The sequence below is a fragment of the Conger conger genome, chromosome 14 (genome assembly GCF_963514075.1).
Source record: "Conger conger chromosome 14, fConCon1.1, whole genome shotgun sequence".
Taxonomy (NCBI): domain Eukaryota; kingdom Metazoa; phylum Chordata; class Actinopteri; order Anguilliformes; family Congridae; genus Conger; species Conger conger.
In genome coordinates this window covers 21,169,414-21,192,965 of record NC_083773.1, presented here as the reverse complement: position 1 = coordinate 21,192,965, position 23,552 = coordinate 21,169,414, and the positions used below count along the sequence as shown (strand labels likewise).

The 23,552-nt window shown below is 47.1% G+C and overlaps 1 protein-coding gene across 4 annotated transcripts in view; it reads left to right on the top strand.

The window, feature by feature from the left end:
- The window catches only part of LOC133110192 (pleckstrin homology domain-containing family G member 5-like), a 73,479-nt gene that overhangs the window by 3,616 nt on the left and 46,311 nt on the right, over positions 1-23,552 (top strand). For 2 of the 4 annotated variants that reach the window (XM_061220118.1, XM_061220117.1), the window contains exon 2: positions 13,154-13,230. In XM_061220118.1, the coding sequence (XP_061076102.1) occupies positions 13,154-13,230 (77 nt within the window). Of the gene's footprint in view, positions 1-4,450; positions 4,897-13,153; positions 13,231-23,552 lie in introns of those variants that run through there. The other 2 variants (XM_061220116.1, XM_061220115.1) reach the window with 2 other exon arrangements.

Below are 23,552 nucleotides of genomic sequence, written 5' to 3'. Positions count from 1 at the left end.
CTCCTGTGCAGACCCAGGACAGGGTCTTAAGTCTTCCTTAAACACAGCGCTTTAATCTGGCAGCAGATGTCTGGTCTGTGTTTGTGGGACCTGTCTGCATGCTGCTCTGGTTTTTATGCATTCTCCTGGGGGGCTTGTCTGTACATTGTTCCTCTTTTTTAGAACTTTTAATTTCTTTATTGTTGTTCTTTTTCTTTCCTGTGAAAGGGCTGACAGTTGTGCAGTGGTTCGTCCTCCTACTTCCTGGTTTTAAAAAAATGAATGGCTTAGAAGCGAGAGGAATCTGACTGTGCCGGATTCCACCAGTGCTGCTGTGGTACTTGAGTAAATTGGCAGTCTGCACTCTCTATGAAACGCTTTGTCAAATCCGTCTCTATATATGGAAATGTCCTCCTGAGGCTACTGAAAAAAGATGTTTTCTGTGGGTTAGGCTGTCTGCATTTATCCCTGCAACTGTGGTCTCCATAATATATAACTTGGGGGAATTGTATTGTTGTATTTTTGCAAATTATTATAAAATCCATGATAATTATAGATATTCACTAAACTTAAATCCGCATATATATTCTAACCTTCTCTTTCCCATTTGTCTTAATCTGACAAGCAAATCACAGTAATTTTTCAAGTGTCATTATTCTTAATTTCCAGATATAAGTAAACTGAAATTAAAGAGTGAGATGTCACAAGTTTCATCAACGGGGCCTCTTGGCGTGTTATCATTTTCAAACGATTATTGGCTAGCGTTTAATTGCATATATTTCAGAAAGTTTTAATTGTATACATTTCAGAAAGATAATGGTATGGTATAATGTGTACTGTAGACTGCAGTGTTCAGACTATAGGGAATTCATAATCCAGGTGGAGTTTTGCTGTTGGTCTCCCTATACATGCAGCTTTGTACACGTACGTCCCTTCAACACAGAATAAATTATGTTTGTCGCCCCCAGAAAGCAGTTACTAATGACTGGACACCCCAGGTCAGGGGTATCCAGTCTCTGAAAATGACCAGTTTGGGTGCAGATTAGCCCAGCACTATTAAATAGTCTTCGATCCAGACCTTGACCTAGGTCTGAGCTAAAGCTAAAACCTGCGCCCACACTGGCCCTTTTTGGGTAAGATTGGCCACCCCTGGTTTTGTTAATTGAATGCAGTGCATAGATCAGAAAGAATGACAAGCCTGGACAGGCGGCCATTTTGTGTCAAACCTTCATCAGGGTTAGTTTCCCTCGCATCGCTGGGAGAGAATCCCGCCACACCCGCACAACAGTTTTCCCTTCAAAAGAAACCCTGGCAGGATAATTAATAGAGAGACTCGCTGTGAGGCTGTTCTCTTGCATCTTCTTGCGGTTTGAGAGTCTGGGAACATCTGTGCTCTGCGTAAAAGAGGCCTTCCCTCCAAAGTGTTGTTTACGAAGCATAACGGCCCCTCTCCGTAACAGTAACTGTGTCTTTGGTGGATAGGTGTTTCATTTGTGTTCAACGTTAAAAGAAGAAGGAATACTTAAGTTATGATCATTCTGGAGAGAACACTCTGCTGCGCAATTTTACCGATAACATTTCAATTAACGGATTTGGCAAATTGACACATTATGTGAGCGGGAGTGAGCTTCGCTGGTTAATTTTCCTCAGAGAGAAGGGTGGGAGACGGACTTGTTAAATGCAGGTTTGACTGTAATTTTCCCTCGGGCAGTGAACAGCCGCTCTTTATAGAGTGACGAGTCGACGCCATGCTGATGATCACGCGTCCACACTGCTCACCACGCAGCTGATTGGCTATGCTTCATCTGGAGCAGCTGAGGGTATACGTTTTGACGTTAATTTCCCTTGATCTCTGAAAGGTAACCGTTCTGCATTGAGCATGGCAATTATTTTTCATTTACAGCAGGAAACAGGCTTTTAAACTCAGACGAGGTCTATGAAAATATAGACATGACCCCAAATAGTCCTAAACAGTCGAATCACGATTGAAGAGGTTAAGCCAGTATATTCCCATAGACACAAGAGTTAATGCTGTGCAAGTCTGTCTGTGGATGTAATGGTACTCCTGGGTTTCTCTGTGGAGAGGCACACTGAGTCATCTGCAGAATGAGAAGTGTTTAACCTTATTCTGTGTCCTTAAGGTTTGACCAAAGCCTAAACCTCATCTCAATTTACAGTAATTATTATTACTATATTTATGTGCCTATCTTCTGCCCATTTCACTGAGTGGCTGGACATCCACACCAAATTAAAACGCATATTAAACAATACAATACAAACAATACTATTTACCTGTTTAATTGTAGGTGTACTCATCAGGGGTTAAAGCGTTCTCACTGATGATAAATCAGTGTTGTGTGGTCTTCATTGTGATCCCTTGAAAGGTGATACAATATGGCTGCTGTACACCTCGCCCCAGTCAAAGAGAGCTGACCAGAATCAAGTTTGCCCAGCACTCAGCTCTCAGTTTCATGTTGTCATGTAATAGCTGCTCTGTTTTAAATATTGTGTGGCTATGTCTGGGCAGAAGTGTTGGAGTTGGGCAGCCAGTCAGGCCCCATGCTAGGTTATTTTAGGCTAAGCGACAGATTTGACTCATTGTCCGTGGCCATATGTTAACAAATTAAAAATACCCAAACAAATGTTATGATACCCTTCAGCGAGGGAGCTCAGCTGCCTACCGGGGCAGATGGGATGGCAACTTAACAGCAATCTGTGTGATCAACACCGTCTGTCTAAATTTAACCCCCCTCCTCTCCTTTACATGGGTTAAGACCAGCAAACGTGTACAGATCCTGGGTCAAGCTCTCTCTGCCACCAAACACGTGTTCACACATGCATGCAGACACACACACCGCTCACATGCATGTACACATGTACTCACGCACATGCACACATACAGACATAGGCTTGCCCATGTGAAGACAGTACCTGAAGTATAAGTATACTTAAGTGTAGTTGAAGTATGATTAATATCTATCTAGTATGCATAGTATACTATTTTTTCACATGGGTGCACATCTCCATAGCTCTTGCTATGTAAGTGTCTGTATGTATAACACAAAGGCGCGTTGGCCGTACTTTCTCAGGGCTGCTCAGCCAGTGGCCTAGCATGACCGTACTGGTGCAGACGCACTCAGCCGGTGAGTAGCCGAGTCTGTCTGGTCTCCGTCTCCCTCTGTTTTCCCTGCGGTAAATCAGGGGGAAATTGGACCCCATGTCGTAAGGGCCGCATTCTCAGGCCCTGGCGGCTACCGGCCTCTTAGCTAAAATCAAGCCCCGCGTCGCAAGCTGTCTCCGATCACTGCCATATGGCCGCCGCCCCGCTCCCAGCGGCAGGGGCTGCTCCCGCCCTCCCGTCCTACGCTCTAATTTTCACTCCCAGAATTAGAGGAGTGGGTGGCGGGGAGGCCTCAGTGCCTGCCTCGGCTTTTGTCAGTGATTTTAACCCCTTCTCAGTTTTCACAGGAAAGCTGAAATATTTGGACCCCCACCACCCACACCCCCACCCTCCACATCGCCCCTAGAACCAGTGTTTCCCCCCCATGGCTCAGATGGGGGATGTGTGTGTCCCAACGCTGCCTTGCCAAATTGTTGCATCGCACGAATAGCTGGACCAGTCCATTGGAGACGACGCATTCATAAAAATGAAATAAATCGTCCCCATACATAAATAGTGGGCTGTAATATACACAGAAAAATGTCAGCCTTTCACAGTATGTGGCATTCCCTTTCGAAACATAAAGAAGGTCCGTGGGCTCCGTAGGTGGTGGCTTACAAGAGAGCTTTGTGTCGCCCCAATTCCAAATTCATTGGCCCAGACCCCCGTCCCAGAATGCACCTCAACTCCACATGAATACAGCGCTTGTCTGATGCAGTACTGTAGGTCAGATCCCTCGCTTCAGTCCAACCCACTCCTGCCTTGGGATCTTGCTGCGCGATACTGAGGAACTCGTTCTCAGAGAGAACTCTTTTAAAGTTTGAGAGCGGTTCAAGTTTCGGAGGGCCCTGAGCGGTGGTGCACCGCATGAAGGTTTCCAACAGGAAGGTGTGTCATGGAAAGGCGAGGTGTGCCTTCCTCAGGGTGAACGGACAGCCGCTCCAGAGGAGGGAGAAACGAGGAGTAACCGTAGCAGACAGGGGTCTGTTTTTGGTGCGAACAGCTCGCGGTCTGTTTTTGCGTGTCAGAGAGTTTGAGAGTAGGAGTTTAAGACTCACCAAGGGACTTTGCTCTGCCTCCAACTTCATTGTGTCTGGCTCTGATATGATCCAGCCTACCGTGCGGAAGACTATTGTGCTAGGAAGACCGGGAGGAGACGACGTTGTCTACAGAGCTGTTGATTAGATGTCCGTAAGGTCAGGGTGTATGTGTAGAAGGAGAAAGTCAATGTCGGAAACTCGGTTGTATTTGAGTGGAAGTCAATTTGGATGACCTGGAAGTTTCTCTGGATAGGGTTAGGTGATTAGGGTTGGTGTTCTCAGGCCTGTGGAGAAAGTTTGGAGATGTTTTTGCGGATATTGCGGTGTTGATGGAAGGTACTTGGAGAGGTGTGTGCATCACCATGCGTAAGGACTCTGTTTGGGGGTGAGCAAAGAGCAAGGGTGAGGGGAAACATGGTATATTGAAGTTCTGGGATACTCGGACAGGGATGATGTTGTGCAGTATTGATGGAAGGTGACGGAAAGTTGCGTTTCTAGCAGTGCATATGGACCCTGTTTGGGGGTGATCGAAGAGCAAGTGGGGGAAAAGGAAGTGGTTTTTTGGACGTTCCTGGGACACACAGACGGGGACGATGTTTCTCTACTGGAAGAAGCGAGGGGCCTATGAGCTGGAGACCCTCCCGTCCTCACTGGCTGAGCTGGGAGCCGAACGGTACTCCTGGTCTTCCTCACTGGATGTCATCCACGATCTTGTGGGTAAGGACTGTGTGCCTGTTGGGTGGGGGGGCTGGGGCGAAGGGGGATGGGGTGGGGGGTGGGGGGAACACTAAAGCGAAAGAGGGAAAGAGAGGGTGGGAAGGTGACCTCTAAAAAGCAGGCAGAGGGGGGTAAGGACTTGTCCTGTGATGGATTTGCCATTGTTGGAGCTGATGAAGGGAGGTAAAAAAGCTTCAGAGAAGGTTCCAGACACATGACACCCATGAACGGTGAAGGTCACAGCGGGCCGAAAGGGTCAGAGCCGTTGGGCCTGAGCGGGAGGGGCGGTGGGGGGCTGCCTATATTAACCTTCATCCCCCCAAAAGAACTGGCCTAATCAGCCCCAGTGTCCCGGGCTCAGCATATTCTGTTCAGGAACACTGCTCATGATCTATCGCTGCTGATGTGCGTGTGATTGATGTCTCAAGGACTCCTCCAGGAGTTGTTATGTGTTCATAAATTTGGCGCCAATGGTCTTCATAAGTATCTTTTAATGTTCATATTTTTAGTTGTACGTCCAGTTAACCTTTCACTTTGTGTGGACGTGAGAATATTTTTAGCGACCATTCAAAATTGTACTTTGAAAAAGGAAACATTTTCATAACTTGCTCCTTTAACAAAATGTTGGCATTGTGCAACGTGATATGATGTGCCGCTGTGGGGAGATTATTACCGTACTGGTCAACGGTAACAGCTGCAGAAATTAAATATTTGACGCTGGAGGAATGTGTCGTTTCGCTGAATGGCTGCACTGTTTCTTGTCAGATGCATTTTAAAGTGGGACGAGGGCATATACATTCTTAGCGATGGACCCATCGCGCTCTTACGCAGAGAATGTATAACTCTTGGAAAGCTGGAGGCAGGAATGTGTTTAAGCCGAACTTCCCTCATGACCTGATGCGTTGGAGAAGATGGGACGACGCGCGGCACACCAGAAAGCCAGCAGCTTTTCAACAAGATGGGAAAGTACCGGTGCATTAAACGCCATTATTCTTCAATTTCCCACCCCCCTGTCTTCTCCTCTCCCCCTCTCCACCCCGGTTTCAGCACAATTAGTCCCAGTAATTATGGTCAATGCTACTGAAAGTGTTTTTCCTCTTGTAAGGGCAGCCAGGAGTCATGTCACCCAGGAAAAAACGGGCCTGTGTCCACATTCCTGTCTATAAAAGTACAGTAGCTCTGTGTTTTCCTACCCGCTAGCATCGGCTCAGCTGGAGATGGAACAGTATTGTTCTTTCTTCTCAGACCTGTCGAGTGCAGGCTGGGGAATTTCTCTAAAAGGACTACCATGGCCAAGTCTTCTCCTAACACATTGTTTGTAAATGGTTTTTTAAGTGGACCATGCTTTTTTTTTCCTGGGTTTATTTTTTTAAGAGGAAAAAATTCCCAAGTTGCCATTTAAGGAAGATGCCAATCGCCGAATGCCTTATGCTGTTTAATGGCCGTTTCAAAACAGTTAGGCAGTTGTTATTTGAATATCGGAAGTGCGTTCTGCATCATCTGTTTTTCCGAGTTTCTCTTTCCGTTCCTGCTGTTTGTTTGAACAGCAGTCTCGCGCATCGCGTGAGGAAGACCGATGTGGAAAAACGTTGTTTGGGGAATACTTTTGTCCCCAACAAAATTACCCATCTCTATTGGTGTGTAGCTCCGTTTCTTTCAACAAAAACAAATGTTTTTTTGCTAGATTCCTGCCTTGAGGGAGGTTGTCCATGTCTATCACTGTACCGAAGGGTCTGTGGACAGTACAACTGTCTGGTGTAATAATGGGAGAGAGAAGGAGAATGAGAGAGAGTGAGGGAGAGAATGATGGAAACCAGCACACCATGCACCACCATAGAATGGGGGTCCTGAAGAGCCACAGGATCTGCTGGGGTCCCCAACCCTGGTCCTGGAGAGGCAAGTTGCTTTTCGTGTTCACCTTAAAATCATGAAGCAGCAGATAGGGTGAGTTAGCGGAGTGGTCTGCTGCTTTGTGGTTCCCCAGACCAGGGTTTCAGAAGGTGATGATGTCATACATGGTCTGATTGATGGAGAAGCACAGTGGTTGAAGGGAGCCTCTTGCTCAACCGATCACCGTAGCGCCCAGGTCTTCTGGCATCTGTCTTCTGTCCTCCCGGTAGAGGGCTGTTGCGTAACCCACTTCCTACCTCTGTGTTCCGCCTGCTCGCCCGCCCGGGAGTTAAATAAACAGCGTGTGGACGTCCTGTGCCACAGTCAAGTGCCCCCCCACCCCCACCCCAAAAAACACCCCCACACCGCCCAGAACTGAGAGCAGCCTGGGCCATTCTCTGCATTCCTCCCCCAAAGCTTGTTTAAACTCACTGTAGATGTGCACTTGGCTGCTTCTCCCTCTTTTTGCCTAAACAAGGCAAAGACGCTGGTGGTGAGGGGCTAGGGGATGCGAGGGAGGGGTTTGGACCTGGGGAGATGGAGTGCTTGCTAGGTGGGGGGAGTTCCTGAGCAGGGGGGAGATGTTGGATGGGTGTGGGGGGTCGAGTTGGTTTTTGAGAATAAGGGCGACCCTGTATGGGCCCAGTGGCAGATGTGCTGGAAGAGATGGACTGTGGTTGTGACTTCTCACCTTCTGCACCATGGCAGATCCGTCACTTTCCACAGTCCATTGAGAAGCTCACTGAGCCAAGTTCTTCTGTGACTGATGGGTCTACAATGCAGACGTGTTCGCTTAATTGTTTGTGTGGATGAGTGAGTGTGTCCGTGTGTGTGTGTGTGTGTGTGTGTGAGAGAGTGAGCGAGATTGATAGTTGTTTTTGTCCTTTCTGTCCACATGGGGAGTATTTTGCCTGCATACGTGTTTTTTGCAGAGGGAATTATGTACATTGTGTGTACATTTTTGGAGGGTCTGATGTTTTGCAGTGCTTGGTGGGTATTTCCTAATGTCCTGACACTATTTTGCTCTCCAGGCCACAGTGAAACTGAGCCTGACATGGGTGGACACACCGAGGGAGGTGTGTATTGTCCCACATCGCGTGCAGTGTGTGTGAACGCACACCCTGGGGTTTTTTTTTTTTTTTTTAGTCACAGGCTCAATCAGCAGTGCTGAGCTCAGGAATTCCTGCCTGTCGGACAGAGCGAGAGAGCAAGGGAGAGAGAATGAGAGAACGAGAGCGAGTGAGGGAGGAAGCTGAAGAGAGAGACATTGAGTGAGTGAGTGAGTGAGTGAGAGAGAGAGAGAGAGACTGAGCGAGTGAGGGTGAACGAGTGAGGGTGAGAGAGTGAGAGAGTGAGGGAGTGAGGGAGAGGGCAGGTGAGAGTGAGGGAGGGGGAGCGAGAGAGAGGGAGGGAGGAAGGGAGAGAGAGTGAGCGAGTGGGAGGGAGAGTGAGTGAGTGAGCGAGTGAGAGGGAGAGGGAGAGAGAGGGTGAGAGTGAGGGAGGGAGGTAGGGAGAGAGACGGAGGGAGAGAGAGAGCGAGAGCAGGGGGAGAGAGTCAGAGGGAGCGGGAGAGAGAGGGAGGGAGAGCGAGTGAGCGAGTGAGAGTGAGAGGGCGAGAGAGAGCGGGGGAGAGAGTCAGAGGGAGCGAGAGAGTGCTGAGTCAGGTTCAGGGGCGCACCCAACAACACCACACTACACTATCCCTATCATTACCAGCTGCCTCACATCATCACAACACACTGCGTTTAACCCCCCCATACCCTGCCCAGACTGCACCCTCGGGGGGCCGGGGAACGCGGTCCCACGGTCCAATATACGGTCCAATATCATCCCAAAAACTGTCAGAATCCCGTAATGTAACACCGTGTGCGTTCCCTCGTTTTCCCTTCCATGTACTTCACTGAAATGGTTGTGTGAAGAGCCCTGTGTGGGCGGAATGAAGCTGGTTGCGAATCTGAAGTTTCGGTGTTTTCGGAACGGCGATAAGGAATGATGGGATATGTGGAAAGAAGGAAGCTTCAGTTAAAAGAATCTGCTCATAAACAGAGGGGCTTTGGATTTAGCCCTCTGAGACCTGGTTTTGGAGTGTACCCCTGTACCAGAGATATTATGTAAAAAAAGTCACCTGATCTCCAGTCTGGTTAGAGAGGGCAGCTGTAATTCTCCAGACCCCTGGTGATAAGACTGTGACCTTCAAGCTCAGCGAAATGGAGGACAGATGTGCCCAGTGTACGTGGTGTTCAGTCCCAAAACTGTGGGAGATCCTCAGGCCTGGTGCCACTGAGTGCATGCCAATGCTCGTGTGCTTGTGTGGCTGTGTGCAAGCCTGTGTGTGTGTGTGTGTGTGTGTGTGTGTGTGTGTGTGTGTGTGTGTGTGTGTGTGTGTGCGCGCGCGTTTGCATGTCTAAATGTGTGTGTCTGTGCGAGCATGCGTACATGCTTGTGCCTGTTTGTGTTTTTGCAGGCTTATGTATGTGTGTGTGTGTGTCTGCATGTGTGTGTGTGTGTGTGTCTGCATGTGCGTGCGTGCGTGCGTGCGTGTGTGTGTGTGTGTGTGTGTGTCTGCATGTGCGTGCGTGCATGTGTGTGTGTGTGTCTGCATGTGTGTGCGCGTGTGTGTGTGTGTGTGTGTGTGTCTGCATGTGCGTGCGTGCATGTGTGTGTGTGTGTGTCTGCATGTGCGTGCGTGCATGTGTGTGTGCGCGTGTGTGTGTGTGTGTCTGCATGTGCGTGCGTGCATGTGTGTGTGTGTGTGTGTGTGTGTGTGTGTGTGTGTGTGTGCGCTCGTTCCCGGTCAGGTCTGTTTTTGGGAGAAGGGAGCGGCTCAGGGCAGCAGTGCAGGGTGGGGCTGTGAGCACCCTGCAATTAGGGCTCACCAGCTCCAGATGTGCACCACACGCATGGAGAGGGGCGGGGGCATGCGGGGGGTCGGGGGGGCCCTTTCTGTTTCGGGAGATGGGTTCTGGTTTTGACACGAGTCGTTAACGGGTCATATTTTCTTAAGTTTTTCTTTTTTCTTTCTTTTGGATTAGTGCATTCTAAAAGCAGCATAACACACCGTGGATGTTTTTCTGCAAATGTCACCCTTTCTGCAGTCCATCTTCTGTGGCCTTTCTGCAGAGCACTGTACATGCACTTTTTAAAAAACAGTCTCTTCTATCATCGGTACTTATTCTTAAGGAGGATCCCGTGATGACGAGGGAATGAGTGGTTAACAGAGAGCTTAGTGTTCTTCCCCAGGGATCCACACCCACCTTAAATCTGCAGCCTGTATCCTGCCAGTCCCTGACTGATCACCAAGGCAACTGCCCACAAGGTGCCCAAATTCTAAACCCGAGACCGAAACGGGTGTGGCTCCCTCAAATATGCGCTCTGATGTGTCAGTTCCTTTCTGTCCTCATACCAGCTATTTCCTGGAAGAGGAGATGGTCTAAGATCCACAAACGCAAGAAAAGGTCACCAGTAAATGTATTTAAACTGCCATTCCCAATCAAGCCCTCCTCCATCTTTGATTGAGACATGGAGCGGAATAAAACCCAAAAAAGCCCCAGGTCCTCGCCATAGGTCTCCAGCCATAACGCCCTGCAGGAGACACCCTGTGGGGTGCGTGAGGTCAGAGGTCAGGCTCTGTGACCCTGCCCCCTTCCCGAGGGGCTGGCTCCCTTTCCTCCTTCCACTTCCTGTGCGCTGCTCTCTCGGAACAAAAAATGATCTTTGCTTTTAAATCTTACTGGTTGGAATAGTCAAATTATAAGCCTTTATCAAGCTTCCTATCTTTCACCTGTGGTTATATTGTGAGGGTTCTGTATTTATTTGTTGATTGTACACTGAACTTTATTTATTCCGGGATTGATGTAAGTGCAGTGCACTTTATTTGTTACGTGATTGATGTATGTGCAGTGCACTTTATTTGCTCAGCAGTAAGTTTTGGTGGTGCTGTAAGAACAACCCTTAGGCTTGATTTATCATGGTGGCAAAAGAACTTGCACATTCATTGTGAGGATTATGTCATTGTTTCTGGTTCCAGTTCCACATTATATAATCCTTCTCAGATAAGGTGTACCCAACACTCCTGGAGAAGCTCAGTTGTCCAGCAAGCGTGTAACGTTTGGAAACCGGGACACCTCCTGCAGCTTTCTCTCTGCCTGACCCTTTCCCTCTTTCATTAGCCTGTAAAACTGCGGCTTTTCATGTCATCCTCTTCAGCGTCACCACATATAAACGCCCTCTTTATCCTTCACTTTGTGCAGTAAAAGCACTAACAGAACTGTACACGAAGGGAGAAATAAGTGGACAGTGTTTGTAGATTTGCGGTGTAGTGTAAGTAGCCAGTGCTTTATTAATAAATGTGAATGCTATGTTCTCATGTCCGCTCTTTAACCCTCTCTGATTCTCGTTTGGGGTCTTCGTCTTCATCGCCACCAGCCCTTCATCGTGCCTTTGTTCTCTGGGAACTCTTTCATCTTTTTCTTTGCTCCACCATCTTTTGTTGTGATCTTTCCACGGCTTCTCCTCCCGCTCTCCAACCCCGGTCCTTTGACACACACCCCCTCCGCCTCCGCTCTCTGTTGCTTTGTTCGCTTTTGAGACACCCCCCACCCCCACCCCACTCTTACCCTCCCTTTTCCGTAGCCCCTCGCTCTCTTTCTTCCCTTCTTCCTTGCCCACTTGTGCTCTTTCTCTCCCTCTTTCTTGCCCTCCATCCCCCTCTCTCTCCCTCTGTTTCTCTCTCGTTCCCATGGGTGTGCTGGTGAGGACATTTCCTCCTCAGGGTTTCTGTCTGCACCTCGGCCTGAAGTTCCCCCCTCATACAAAGAGTGGCCTTGTGCAGCTCTCCCTCTCTCCTGCTCTGCTCTTTCTCTCTGTCTGTCTCTCTCACTCTCTCCATCTCTCTCTGTCTGTCCCTCTCACTCTCTCTCCATGTCTCTGTGTCTGTCTCTCTCACTCTCTCCATCTCTCTTTGTCTCTCTCACTCGCTCTCTCCATCTCTCTCCATTTGTCTCTCTCTGTCTCTCTAACTTACTCTCCATCTCTCTCCATTTGTCTCTCTCTGTCTCTCTACCTTACTCTCCATCTCTCTCAATCTGTCTCAATCTCTCCCCGTCTGTCTCACTCTCTCTCCATGTCTCTGTGTCTGTCTCTCTCACTCTCTCCATCTCTCTCTGTCTCTCTCACTCTATCCATCTCTCTCTGTCTGTCTCTCTCACTCTCTCCATCTCTGTCTGTCTCTCTCACTCTCTCTCATCTCTCTGTGTCTGTCTCTCTCATTCTCTCTCTGTCTGTCTCTCCATCTCTGTCTGTCCCTCTCACTCTCTCCATCTCTCTGTGTCTGTCTGTCCTATTCTCTCTCTCCATCTTTCTCTGTCTATCTCTTAGTCTCTCTCAGTCTGTCTCACTCTCTCCATCTCTCTCTGTCTGTCCCTCTCACTCTCTCTCTGTCTGTCCCTCTCACTCTCTCTCTCTCCATCTCTCTCTGTCTGTCTCTCTCACTCTCTCTCAGTCTGTCTCTCACTCTCTCTCCCTCTCTCCTGCTCTGCTCTTTCCTTGTCTGTCCCTCTCACTCTCTCTCCATGTCTCTGTCTGTCTTTCACTCTCTCCATGTCTTTGTCTCTCTCACTCTCCATCTCTCTGTCTCTCTCACTCTATCCATCTCTCTCGCTTTGTCTTTTTCCATGTTTTTATGTTTGAAATGGTCGGGTAACACAAAATTGTATGACTCTTTTATGTGTAAAAATAAGGAGAAGTCAAAGGTCTCTGTCTCCCTCTCTTCATCTTTGTCTGTCTGTCTCTCTCTCTGTCTTGCTAATTGCCTTCCTTTCCCTGTCCTTTTATCTGCATATTTTTTTCTCACCCTCTCTTTTTCCTCCGCTGAAGAGCATGACCAAATCGATCAGGAATTTTCACCACCGTCGGTTTATTTCTTCCCTCTCATCTCTAGTCTTCCCTGCTGTGTCTGTACAGACTTGCGTGCATTTGCCTGAAATGGTCTTGATCCTGAGAACAGAAATACTGTGACTTATGTTCTTTAAGTACCAACGTGACCAACAGCACATTGCTTTCACAACGAGTACTGCACCTAAATATACACGTTTTAGTCCGCAGCTCAAAGGTCCTGTGGATCAGCGTGTGATATGGTTCGCCAGGACCAGCGCTAAGAAGCTTAGAGTTGCATTACTGTATATTACACAAGCTGCTGTGCAAACAGTGCAGTTCTTGTGGTTGCCATTATTACTGGGTGTGTTAGTGTGACATTTTCAGCCAGAGTCCTCTATGTTATGCCAGCGAAGCTTCTTTGATATGGAAATTATCTGTCCGATTGTCGGTGTGGCTTTCTTAGTAAGTGACCTTTGACCCTCTGATCTTTCAGACGAGAAGTTTTCGCAGGAGGAGAAGAGCGCGATGTGCCAGCACCCTGACTGCCCAGACCACCGCAGGGCCGCAAAGGTGAGAGGTCAGAGGTCAGAGGTCACAGGACGGAGTGTGCAGCCCTCTCCACTGTGCCTAATGTGTCTGGTCTGGACAGAATCGGGATCCGTGTGAGGTCATTTATGTGCTCAATGGTTAAAATTACTTATGCTCCCTACACTTGAAAATATGTGACCGAGTTTGTATTTACATTTCATATATACAGTGTGGACATGCATGAAAGTGTGCATGTGTTTGTCCGTGTTTGTGTTGGTGTGTGTGTGTTACTGTGTGGGTGAATCCTTGTTTAGCACATTTACATATTTCACTGGGTTTTAAAGAAGAGAGTAAGAATAGCTCAGTGTAAAATTAAGGGTTCAGTGTAAAATTAAGGGTTCAGTGTGAAATTAAGGGTTCAGTGTAAAATTCAGGGTTCAGTGTGAAATTAAGGGTTCAGTGTGAAATTAAGGGTTCAGTGTGAAATTAAGTGGCACATTAACCAGAGACCCAGTCCTCCATCTTGCAGTCTCCAGTCTTGACTCCTAGTTTGGTTTACTGTATCATTCCTGTGACTCTACTCCATGTTCTCCTCCTAAAGTCTCTCAATACACAGAGCTACAGAGAGGTCTGCGATGGAGGGAGAAATGGAGGGGGAGGGATAATGAGATTAAATACATGCAAAGGTCACAGAGTCAGACGCTGTTATTCAGCGGATTTCTCTATGTGGGCCGTATTATTCCTGTACAGCCATCAGTCATAATTTAAATGCGAAGCCAAAACTGGGAGACTACAGTTCCATCACGACAATGCATGTACTGTGTTAATCCGTTTATGTCTGAAATCAGTTATTCACTAACCCCAATCCTACAGCTCCATGCATAAGATATTTTTTTGTTCCGCAAAAATCGGTGATTCCCCCAGTATAATCAGAAATTAATGCTCACGTTTTATATAATTGTTTTTCTGCTTTATCCAAATCTGTTTTATTTACTTACACAATTACACTTTGTTTGTAAGTGCAGAAAGTGTGGGAACCAGCATACTGAATGCTATAGACCAGTGTTTATTAAACGAGAGGTTGGGACCAGAAATGGGTCATGGCTGTGTATGAGGTTGGTCCCAGAATCTGTATACAGAGTCAGTATATGGTGGGTCCCTGAAAGGTACTAAATTTCTCATTTAGGCTCCAGTAATACAACGGCATTTCTAATCTGCGTCCCGATATTAAAATGTTTAAAACCACTGCTGACGCTGTGCCTGGAAAACAAGGGCCCAAAATAGGATGAGCTATTAGTGATGTCATTATAGCACTTAAACGTATGTTTAAAAAATAAATAAATACAACTTAAGTGAACAAGAGAAAGGCTGAGATGGAAAAACAGTGTAACTGGGAGCCGGGGGACGGGGCCGGGGGCCCCAGAAATGAGTTTTAGAAGCTCTGCCTTAGATGGAGACTTTTAAGAGCCAAGATCGGTAGAACGACAAGTCCAATGAGGCTAATGTTCTGTGTGTTCTCTATTGAATATATGAAGAACATTTACACAATGTTTGAGCAAAATTGGAGCGGTCACCCCCCCACACCGCAGAATGACACTGTGACAAACCCTTTTGGAGGAGTGACCGAAAGCCAAAACAGGTGAGCTGGCCCCTTCCCCTCCTGGTCTGGCCCAGGCCAGGCTAATGTACCGTGGCTTGTTTTTGTTGATGCTTAAAACTTCCTCCTCAAAGCCGGACTCTTTCATATCACCAGGGTTTTTCCCGAACGTACAGGGTGCAGATCAGTCACGAGCGAGCCTGTGTTTACAGGGAATGTTAGCGGGTCAGGATGAGGGAAGTGAGTGTTTTTAAGTGCACACAGCACGCAGGGGACTGTCTGGGAGGTCCCAGGGATGGCACTGAGGGGGCACTACACTCTGACAAATCCAGGGGTCATGGGGTGAGGTTACATAAAGAGATTATGATGGAGGCTGTGGGGGGGCTGTTTTTAATTGTGAACAGTTTCTCTCTCACTCTTACTCGCACGCACACGCACATACATACATACACACACACACACACACACACACACATTCTCTCACACGCACACACACACACACACTTACACACACACATTCTCTCACACGCGCGCACACACACACACACACACATGCTCACTCTCTATCACTCTCTCTCTCACGCTTGCTCTCTCTCTCTGTCCCACACACTCTCTCTATGACTCACTCACAAACACTCTTGCGCGTAAACACACACACACACACACACACACACACACACACAAACACACACAGGTGTGCATATCATCTTCCTTCATAAAGCCATCAGTGCAGTCCTTGCTTTTGGGACGTTTCTCAGATGTGAGGATTATTTTATGGGGGCGGGGGGATTATTTACTTTTTTTCTTCCCAGTTCAGGCTTCACCCACCTGCCTTTTAGGATAACCCCCCTCTCAACACACACACATACGTATACACACGCGCACACACACGCGCACACAGGCAGCGCTCAGGCTGAGACGGCTGAGAAACACAGCACCCAGAGATCAGAGCCCCATTGAAGGAAGCTGAGTGCAGTGCAGTGCAGTGCAGTGCAGTGCAGTGCAGTGCAGAGTAGAGCAGTTCACTTTGTTTCTTTGTTATTCAATCCCTGACCTGTGGAATATGTGCATTGTCCAGTGCTCACCACCAGGGGGCACCAGTGCTGTGCAGTTCTGGAGAGGTTTTTTTCCCCTTCCTGCTCTGACAGGACCAGCTGTTTCTCTGGCCACCGTGCACACAGAGCTCACATTCTTTACTTGTCTGAAATTACGCAGCGAGAGGAAATTATCCTTCATCAGGGCCGGCACCCTCACTGCCATTTCTAAGTTATCATCAGTGAAAAATGTCTGGTGTCTCCCCGGCACAAAGGTAAAAGGTTCAGGCAGGGTGCAAGTGCCGCCACTGTCTGGAGTTTAGCAAAGCGGGAATAACCGTGCAGTCCACCGCAGTCTAGCTCCTGTCAGTACACTTCACCACAGGAGATCAATCTTCTTTAACCGTGTGATGAAAACAGAAGGGCCAATTCAGCCTTCAGCTCAAGGGCTACATTCTCGGGAGAGAAGAGCATAGGGTTTGTCAGGAAGACCCGGGTAGTTTATCTGCTTCCTGCTCCAGTCTGCAGCTCCTCCTGGCTGACGAGACTCAGTCAGCAGCTGAAGGTCTCAACCGGCAGAACACTAGCACCCGATGCACACTGAAAGGTAGTTTTCACACCCTTTAAGGTGTGAGATGTGATTAGAATGTTGTCAACTGAACATTCTAATTACAAGTATGTGATTTAGAATGTTGTCAACATTCTAATGCTGATTTAACAATCACTTCTGGTAACTGAAAGCAATGGAGTTCTAGAACACTCTTAGAATTTTGAGAACCCTACTCTTCATAGGGTTAAGGACCAGTGGCCCTTTGAAAAGGAAAAAAAATAGTTATTTCTGATTTCATCAGTTTAAAAACAAGGATCCTGCAGTTCTAGATGTGTGGCTTCAGGTAGGTTTAGGTTGTGGTTCTGACTGAAGATATCACTAATTTGATGAGAAACATAATGTGCTGAACCTTTGATAAGGTTGGTAGATAAAATGGACACCAGGATGCAACTGACATCAATTGGAGTAGCTTCATATGCAGTTATAATGACCAGTTTAATAGGCTATCTGAGATATCCTTTTTGTGTACCTTAAGAATGGGCTTTTTGCCATTTACATACAGTACTACTTTAGTGTTCCCATTATGTCAGTCCACTATTCTTTAGTCAGTATTACGAGGTCATTAGGGCTCATAATTCTCTGGAGTTGACATGCAGCTCATGTTCTCCCTGGCCTGCGGCTGTGTTTGTGAAAGTTTGCAAAACCGTCTTTTACGACTGTTTACAGGAGATTACGCTGTAGACAAATGTCAGCCTGTCAGTGTGAATTTCAAGTGGCTTCAGCGTGAAAACTGAAAACTAAACTGTACTAGTGTGTTGTTTTCTAAGTTATGGACTTTGTGGTTATGGTCTGTCTCTCTCTGTCCGTAAAAGAGCTCGCTCGTTTAGCCCTGGTGACCTTTAGCCTCTTACCATAGAGACCAGACAGCAGATAGTGACTGAGAGAGCTGTGTGCCGGTTGCCGTTGGGGATCAGACTGTGTGGAATTGACATCTCACCTGTAGATGACCTGTGCACATGAGAGTAAGACTCGCTCCAGTAGCCTGTGCTGGCCGGTATGGGCTTTCTGGATGACTGTGCAGGCTGAGGCAGTGAGAGGAGGGCCACACCTGAAACCCACAACACAGGAACAGACTGGGCTAATGGGTGTGGCGCGCCATGGCAACGCACCCGTCCAAATACAAACAGCCCGTAGACAGGTGGGAGGGGTGGGAGGGATTTCCTTCAGCTGGGCTCTCTCTCTCTCTCTCTCTCTCTCTCTCTCTCTCTCTCTCTCTCAATCCGCTTCCCCTCAACCAAACACACATAATCAAACATGCCTGTGCGCACACACAACACACACACAACACACACACAACACACACACACACACACACACACACACATTCACACACTTGAATATATGCAAGGGCCACACCAAGGCCTCTGCCTGCAGCCTCCATGAATAATCTGTACACACTCACACACTGGTGTCACTCTTAGTCCTCTGTCTACAGGTGCCATGAATAACCAGCATACACGCGCACACAGACACACACTAGAGTCACACCGAGGCCTGTCTGAATAATGTGTCTGCAGAATGACGTTGAGTCAGCCACAGGGCAGTTTTCTGCAGTCACCGTCCTGCACTGTTTTGCACAGGTAGTTTCACCCCTGGCTGCTTGGGTTCCTGTCACAGCTTGTACAGCATCTGCTAAGAGCCAGGTGCCTCTCTCTCCTCCGGGGGGGGGGGGTTTGTGTGCCTCGGTCTTATAGACAGCACTCTGTCCTTTTCTTTTTTATCACCTCTCCTTTCATCTTTTAAAATGATTTTTTCCAGTAATGGGAAAAAAATCGAGAGGTTCTGGGCTCAGCAGCAGTCAGAAAACTTCTGTGTGTGTGTGTGTGTGTGTATGTGTGCGTGTGCGTGTTTGTGTTATTATTCTTGTCTGTGTTTTCGTCCGTCTGTCTGTATCTTTTTTATTTTTTATCAACCAAGATTTCTTTCGTTTATTATTTTTAAATACAATAGCATGGACAAACATAGTACAAAAATGGACCAAAACGCCACAGAATGACTGTAAAAGAAGTGTGTGTGGCGCTGTGATTTGAGGTGTTATTGTGGCGCTGTGATTTGAGGTGTTATTGTGCCGCTGTGATTTGAGGTGTTATTGTGGCACTGTGATTTGAGGTGTTATTGTGGCACTGTGATTTGAGGTGTTATTGTGGCACTGTGATTTGAGGTGTTATTGTGGCACTCTGATTTGAGGTGTTATTGTGGCGCTGTGATTTGAGGTGTTATTGTGGCACTGTGATTTGAGGTGTTATTGTGGCGCTGTGATTTGAGGTGTTATTGTGGCGCTGTGATTTGAGGTGTTATTGTGGCGCTGTGATTTGAGGTGTTATTGTGCCGCTGTGATTTGAGGTGTTATTGTGGCACTGTGATTTGAGGTGTTATTGTGGCACTGTGATTTGAGGTGTTATTGTGGCACTGTGATTTGAGGTGTTATTGTGGCACTCTGATTTGAGGTGTTATTGTGGCACTCTGATTTGAGGTGTTATTGTGGCGCTGTGATTTGAGGTGTTATTGTGGCACTGTGATTTGAGGTGTTATTGTGGCGCTGTGATTTGAGGTGTTATTGTGGCGCTGTGATTTGAGGTGTTATTGTGGCACTGTGATTTGAGGTGTTATTGTGGCACTGTGATTTGAGGTGTTATTGTGGCACTCTGATTTGAGGTGTTATTGTGGCGCTGTGATTTGAGGTGTTATTGTGGCACTGTGATTTGAGGTGTTATTGTGGCGCTGTGATTTGAGGTGTTATTGTGGCGCTGTGATTTGAGGTGTTATTGTGGCGCTGTGATTAAGAGCACGACCGCGGGTCACACAGGGGTGTAGTTGCTCGTGCGATGCTGTAAGTGTAAGTAATTGGGTAATTGGTAGTGTGGCAATGCATGGAGGACTTGGCAGTGAAGAAGTCACTGTGGGTGATGAGCACAAAGAGGTTATCCAGGTATGGGAGTGTGTGTTGGCTCAGTGTAGGGTTTTTGCAGAGTGTGTGTGTGTGTGTGTGTGTGTGTGTGTGTGTGTGCGTGAGTGTGAGCGTGTGTGTGCAGGTGAAGGTGTGTCCTCCCGGGACTGTGAGTCAGCTGACTGAGGTGAGGCATCATCAGGTGACTGGCTCCTGCGGGCAAGCCCCGCCTCCTGTGTGAACATGGCGACGCCCACGTAACAGGGAAATGCGTCTTTTCCTGAGAAATGCTAATGACGGCGAATACTCCCGCCATAGATCATGACAGATGAAACAGTGTAGCCTGCCTTGAGTTGAATTCATGTGATAATTGGGAACACACAAAAAATAATCTGTTCTTTGTGTATCTGTGGGTTTGTGTGTGCTGAGCGCTTCTTTTTTTCAGTGAGGTCTGCTGTTTTTGTTTGTTTTAGTTTTGTTTTATTCTCAGTGATCTATAAATATAAGACGCACACCCCCCTCATTCCCGACTTATTCCCGGTAACACAAAGTGGATTTTTTTTCACAAAGGGGCAGGAAGAACAGGGGCTTGTGTCGAAACTTTGGTCACACTTCGGGGGTTTTTGGGTTGGATTTCGCTGGTGTGGTGCATTTGACCTCCAGAGGAAGCAGTCAGGAAAGGAGAGCGTGCGGTCTCTCACCACATCTGCGCTGCAGTGACTGATTGTGTCCCTGATCGCAGGTGCTGCGTGTTTAACCACAGCCTCCAGGCTTCCAGGAAAGCGGCCTTTTCTGAGCAGAGATCTGGCACTGAGACCCAGGCCTCTGACCAGGGCCTGGGCCCTCCCCTCCAGAGCACAGAGGATGAAGACTGAGCCCCCATTACCACACAAGTTTATGTATTTCTGCTTAGCTGTGTATTTTTGCATTTCCACCCACGATATACTACTTATTTCCCAATTTTTTCTCTACATAGGGTGGTTAAATGTTTTTGTAAAAATGTATTTGCAAACCAAAGACTAGCTAGCTGTGATAAATGCATACTGTATATAATGATATTACTAATTATATTTATTATTATATTTACTCATTTATATAGCGCTTTCTTCATACTCAATGCACTTTACGGTGATGAGGGTGAAACTCACCTCAACCACCACCAATGTGATACAAGGGCAGCCATTTTGCAGCAGAATGCTCAACACACATCAACTCTATAAAATACTTGGTGCTCACATTGGTTGTGAATGCAGTCACACAGTCAGTCCTGCAGGGAGGAGCTACATAGAATAAATATTTTGTTTAACTGTGCAACTATTTATTTATTCCTTCAACCTCCACTTCAGGTAGAAGCCTAACTAAGTAATTAGTAAGCCTAAGTAATTTGTGCTGAAACTGGCTATGTTTAACCACATAGGTCTTCAAAACCTCTCCAGAAATAAAATATTTTAGAAACTGGATAACGTGACAGTTTTATGTTCATTGTGTGCTCTGTCCGCAAGGGTACAACTATACGCAATAAAGGGACAATCACTCCTACCATAATCTCTCTTTAAGAATTTAAAATGAATTATTTAAAATGTGAAAGTTCTGTTCAGTAAGTGGCCATGTGGGGTGTGGGGAAAAATGATTGAGTCGTCTTGTCAATAGCATAATACAAAGTTCACTTGAATCTGCTCGGTTTTTGTCTGGTTTTGTACCCTGAGGGATATTTCCATAAAAAGTCCCTGTTTTGGAATCCCCCTTTCCTGTTTTTAGTGCGTATCCTGTCCGTTTTACTCCTGACATTCGCCCTTTCCAGAGCTGGGGAATGAAAAATCCCGGGATTGCACATGCACAACTTCCGGGTATTTCCTGCTTCAAATAGCTGATCCAGGATCCGTCTTCTGCATCCTTATCTTTATTCAGATCAGTGCATGAGATTCAGTTTATCCTTCCTGTAAATACATGTTGGGCAACATGGCTCAGGCAGTAAGAGCAGTCGTCTGGCAGTCGGAGGGTTGCCGGTTCGATCCCCCGCCCGGGCTGTGTCGAAGTGTCCCTGAGCAAGACACCTAACCCCCAAATGCTCCTGACGAGCTGGTCGGCGCCCTGCATGGCAGCCGATCGCCGTCAGTGTGTGAGTGTGTGTATGAATGGGTGAATGAGAAGCATCAATTGTACAGCGCTTTGGATAAAGGCGCTATATAAATGCCAACCATTTACCATTTACTATTTACCCATAAGTGTGTCAAACTCGAGGGTGTCAGTCTCCAGGCTTGGAGGCTGGCAGTGTCTGCAGGTATTTGTGGTTTCCTCTCAATCAGCAGCCAATCAAAGCCTTGTAGCTTGGCTTCCTCTGGTCTGAAATTAGACAAATAGAATATTAACAGCAGTCCTGTTAACGGACACTAATTGGCAGGTATATATATATATATATATATATATATTTTGCGTTTATTTATTCTTGCGTTGCTCCTTTTTCTACTAAAGTTGATGTACATTTGCTCTTTCACAACACTGTATTGAAGAAGTTGGATTCAAAGGGACTTTAATTTGAAAGGGTCCTTCATCATTGCAGATGCCTGCGGTGAACCGTTCGCTTGATTGACAGGCGGGACCCGGCACTGCTGCAGATGCAGCTGTCGGCCATTTTAGGCGACGGGCAGAGCTCTTTACTCTCAGCACTTTAAAGCTCCAGCTTCTGGGAATCGCTCTTCTGGAAAGCAATATTTACATTTACTTTCGTAAATCTTGAAAAAACATGATGCAACTGTTGCCTTTAATGTATGTTACAAGCCCTTTAATCAGCGTAAACTTTGAAAAGAGCCCTGAATTTTGTAAACAAACAGTAAATCAAGTCCAGTCTTCAAAGATTTGGTTCTTTTTTTCCCCAAGAAGGAAATCCTGCCCCTCTCTCTATATCGGCCTCTGCCCTCGCTCCTTCTGTTTCTCTCTTTCTCCTTATCTCTCCCCCTTCTTTTCCTCCTCTATCTGTGGGTGTCTGGAATCCCTCCTGATATTTCTGACCTGGCATGTTTGAAGTATCCCAGCCAGGGAAGGGTTAATTCCCCTCGGAGGAGGAAGAGGATGAGGAGGATGTGGGGGAGGTGGGGTGGGGGAGGTGAGGTCTGGAGGCTCTTTGAGGAGCAGGAGCCCTCCCTCCACAGCCATGCCTCCTCCGTGCCCCCAGAAACCCCTTCCCAAGGCGATCGTAATCCAGGCAGATAATTGCTCTGCTGCCCGCCCTGGGTTTCAAACGTAGGCAGCACTGATTAGCAGAGGCCCTGAAAGCCAAGCCAAGCCGGGCTGAAAAAACAGAGTGCGTGGGGAGGCTCATCAAAGTGTGTGAGATCAGCGCCAATCCACAAGTACCCCGTCACCGAGTGAACTTAGGACGTAGATTTAGTCTACGGCAGAAAGCCATCAGCAAATGAATCAACGTGTTTGTCATAAATGGTCTTTGCCTTCGATACATAAATGGCCTGTCCTTGAACTAATTTTGAACATCATTCATCTGTTACTGTGTGTTTAGCTTATAATTTAGAGTCAGTATTAAGAATTATTGGGACTGTATAGTTTGTTAGTCTTCCACTGACTCCACTGTGTGAGCGTAGCTGAAGTCTGTGGTGCCTTAGTGACACCATGGGTTTTGGAGGAGAACTGTGGACGTCTACTCTCCCGAATCTACTCTCCCGAGTTGGCTGTGGGGTTTGCGCATGAATACAGCTGTGGTTGCAGATAATTCAAAATTAGGGAGGGAATTGGATATATGCTAGCGTTGGGTTGCAAATGGTTTTTTTTTTGGTTTTTTTATTAAATAAAGGTTCATTCAGAGAGTTTCTTTGCACTTTGGCTTGGTACACTGGTGGTTTAGGCATGTCTCAATGGTTTTAGAAGGTACTGTTGTTTGTGAACCTGCTGATTTTCTTCGATTAATTTTAAGAATAGGCCAAGTTCATGCGTGCTTTGATTCATTTTTAAAAGTGGCCAAGTTCATTTCCGCTCAAATTTTAGAATAGGCCAAGTTCACATTTGCAGTGGTTAATTTTCCTGTCGTGAATGGGGAGGCACTATTACCTTGTATTGCCCTCTCTGTAGAGGGGCGGCCTGTAGCGTAGTGGTTAAGGTACATGACTGGGACCCACAAGGTTGGTGGTTTGACCCCCAGAGTAGCCACAATAAGATCCGCACAGCCGTTGGGCCCTTGACCAAGGCCCTTAACCCTGCATTGCTCCAGGGGAGGATTGTCTCCTG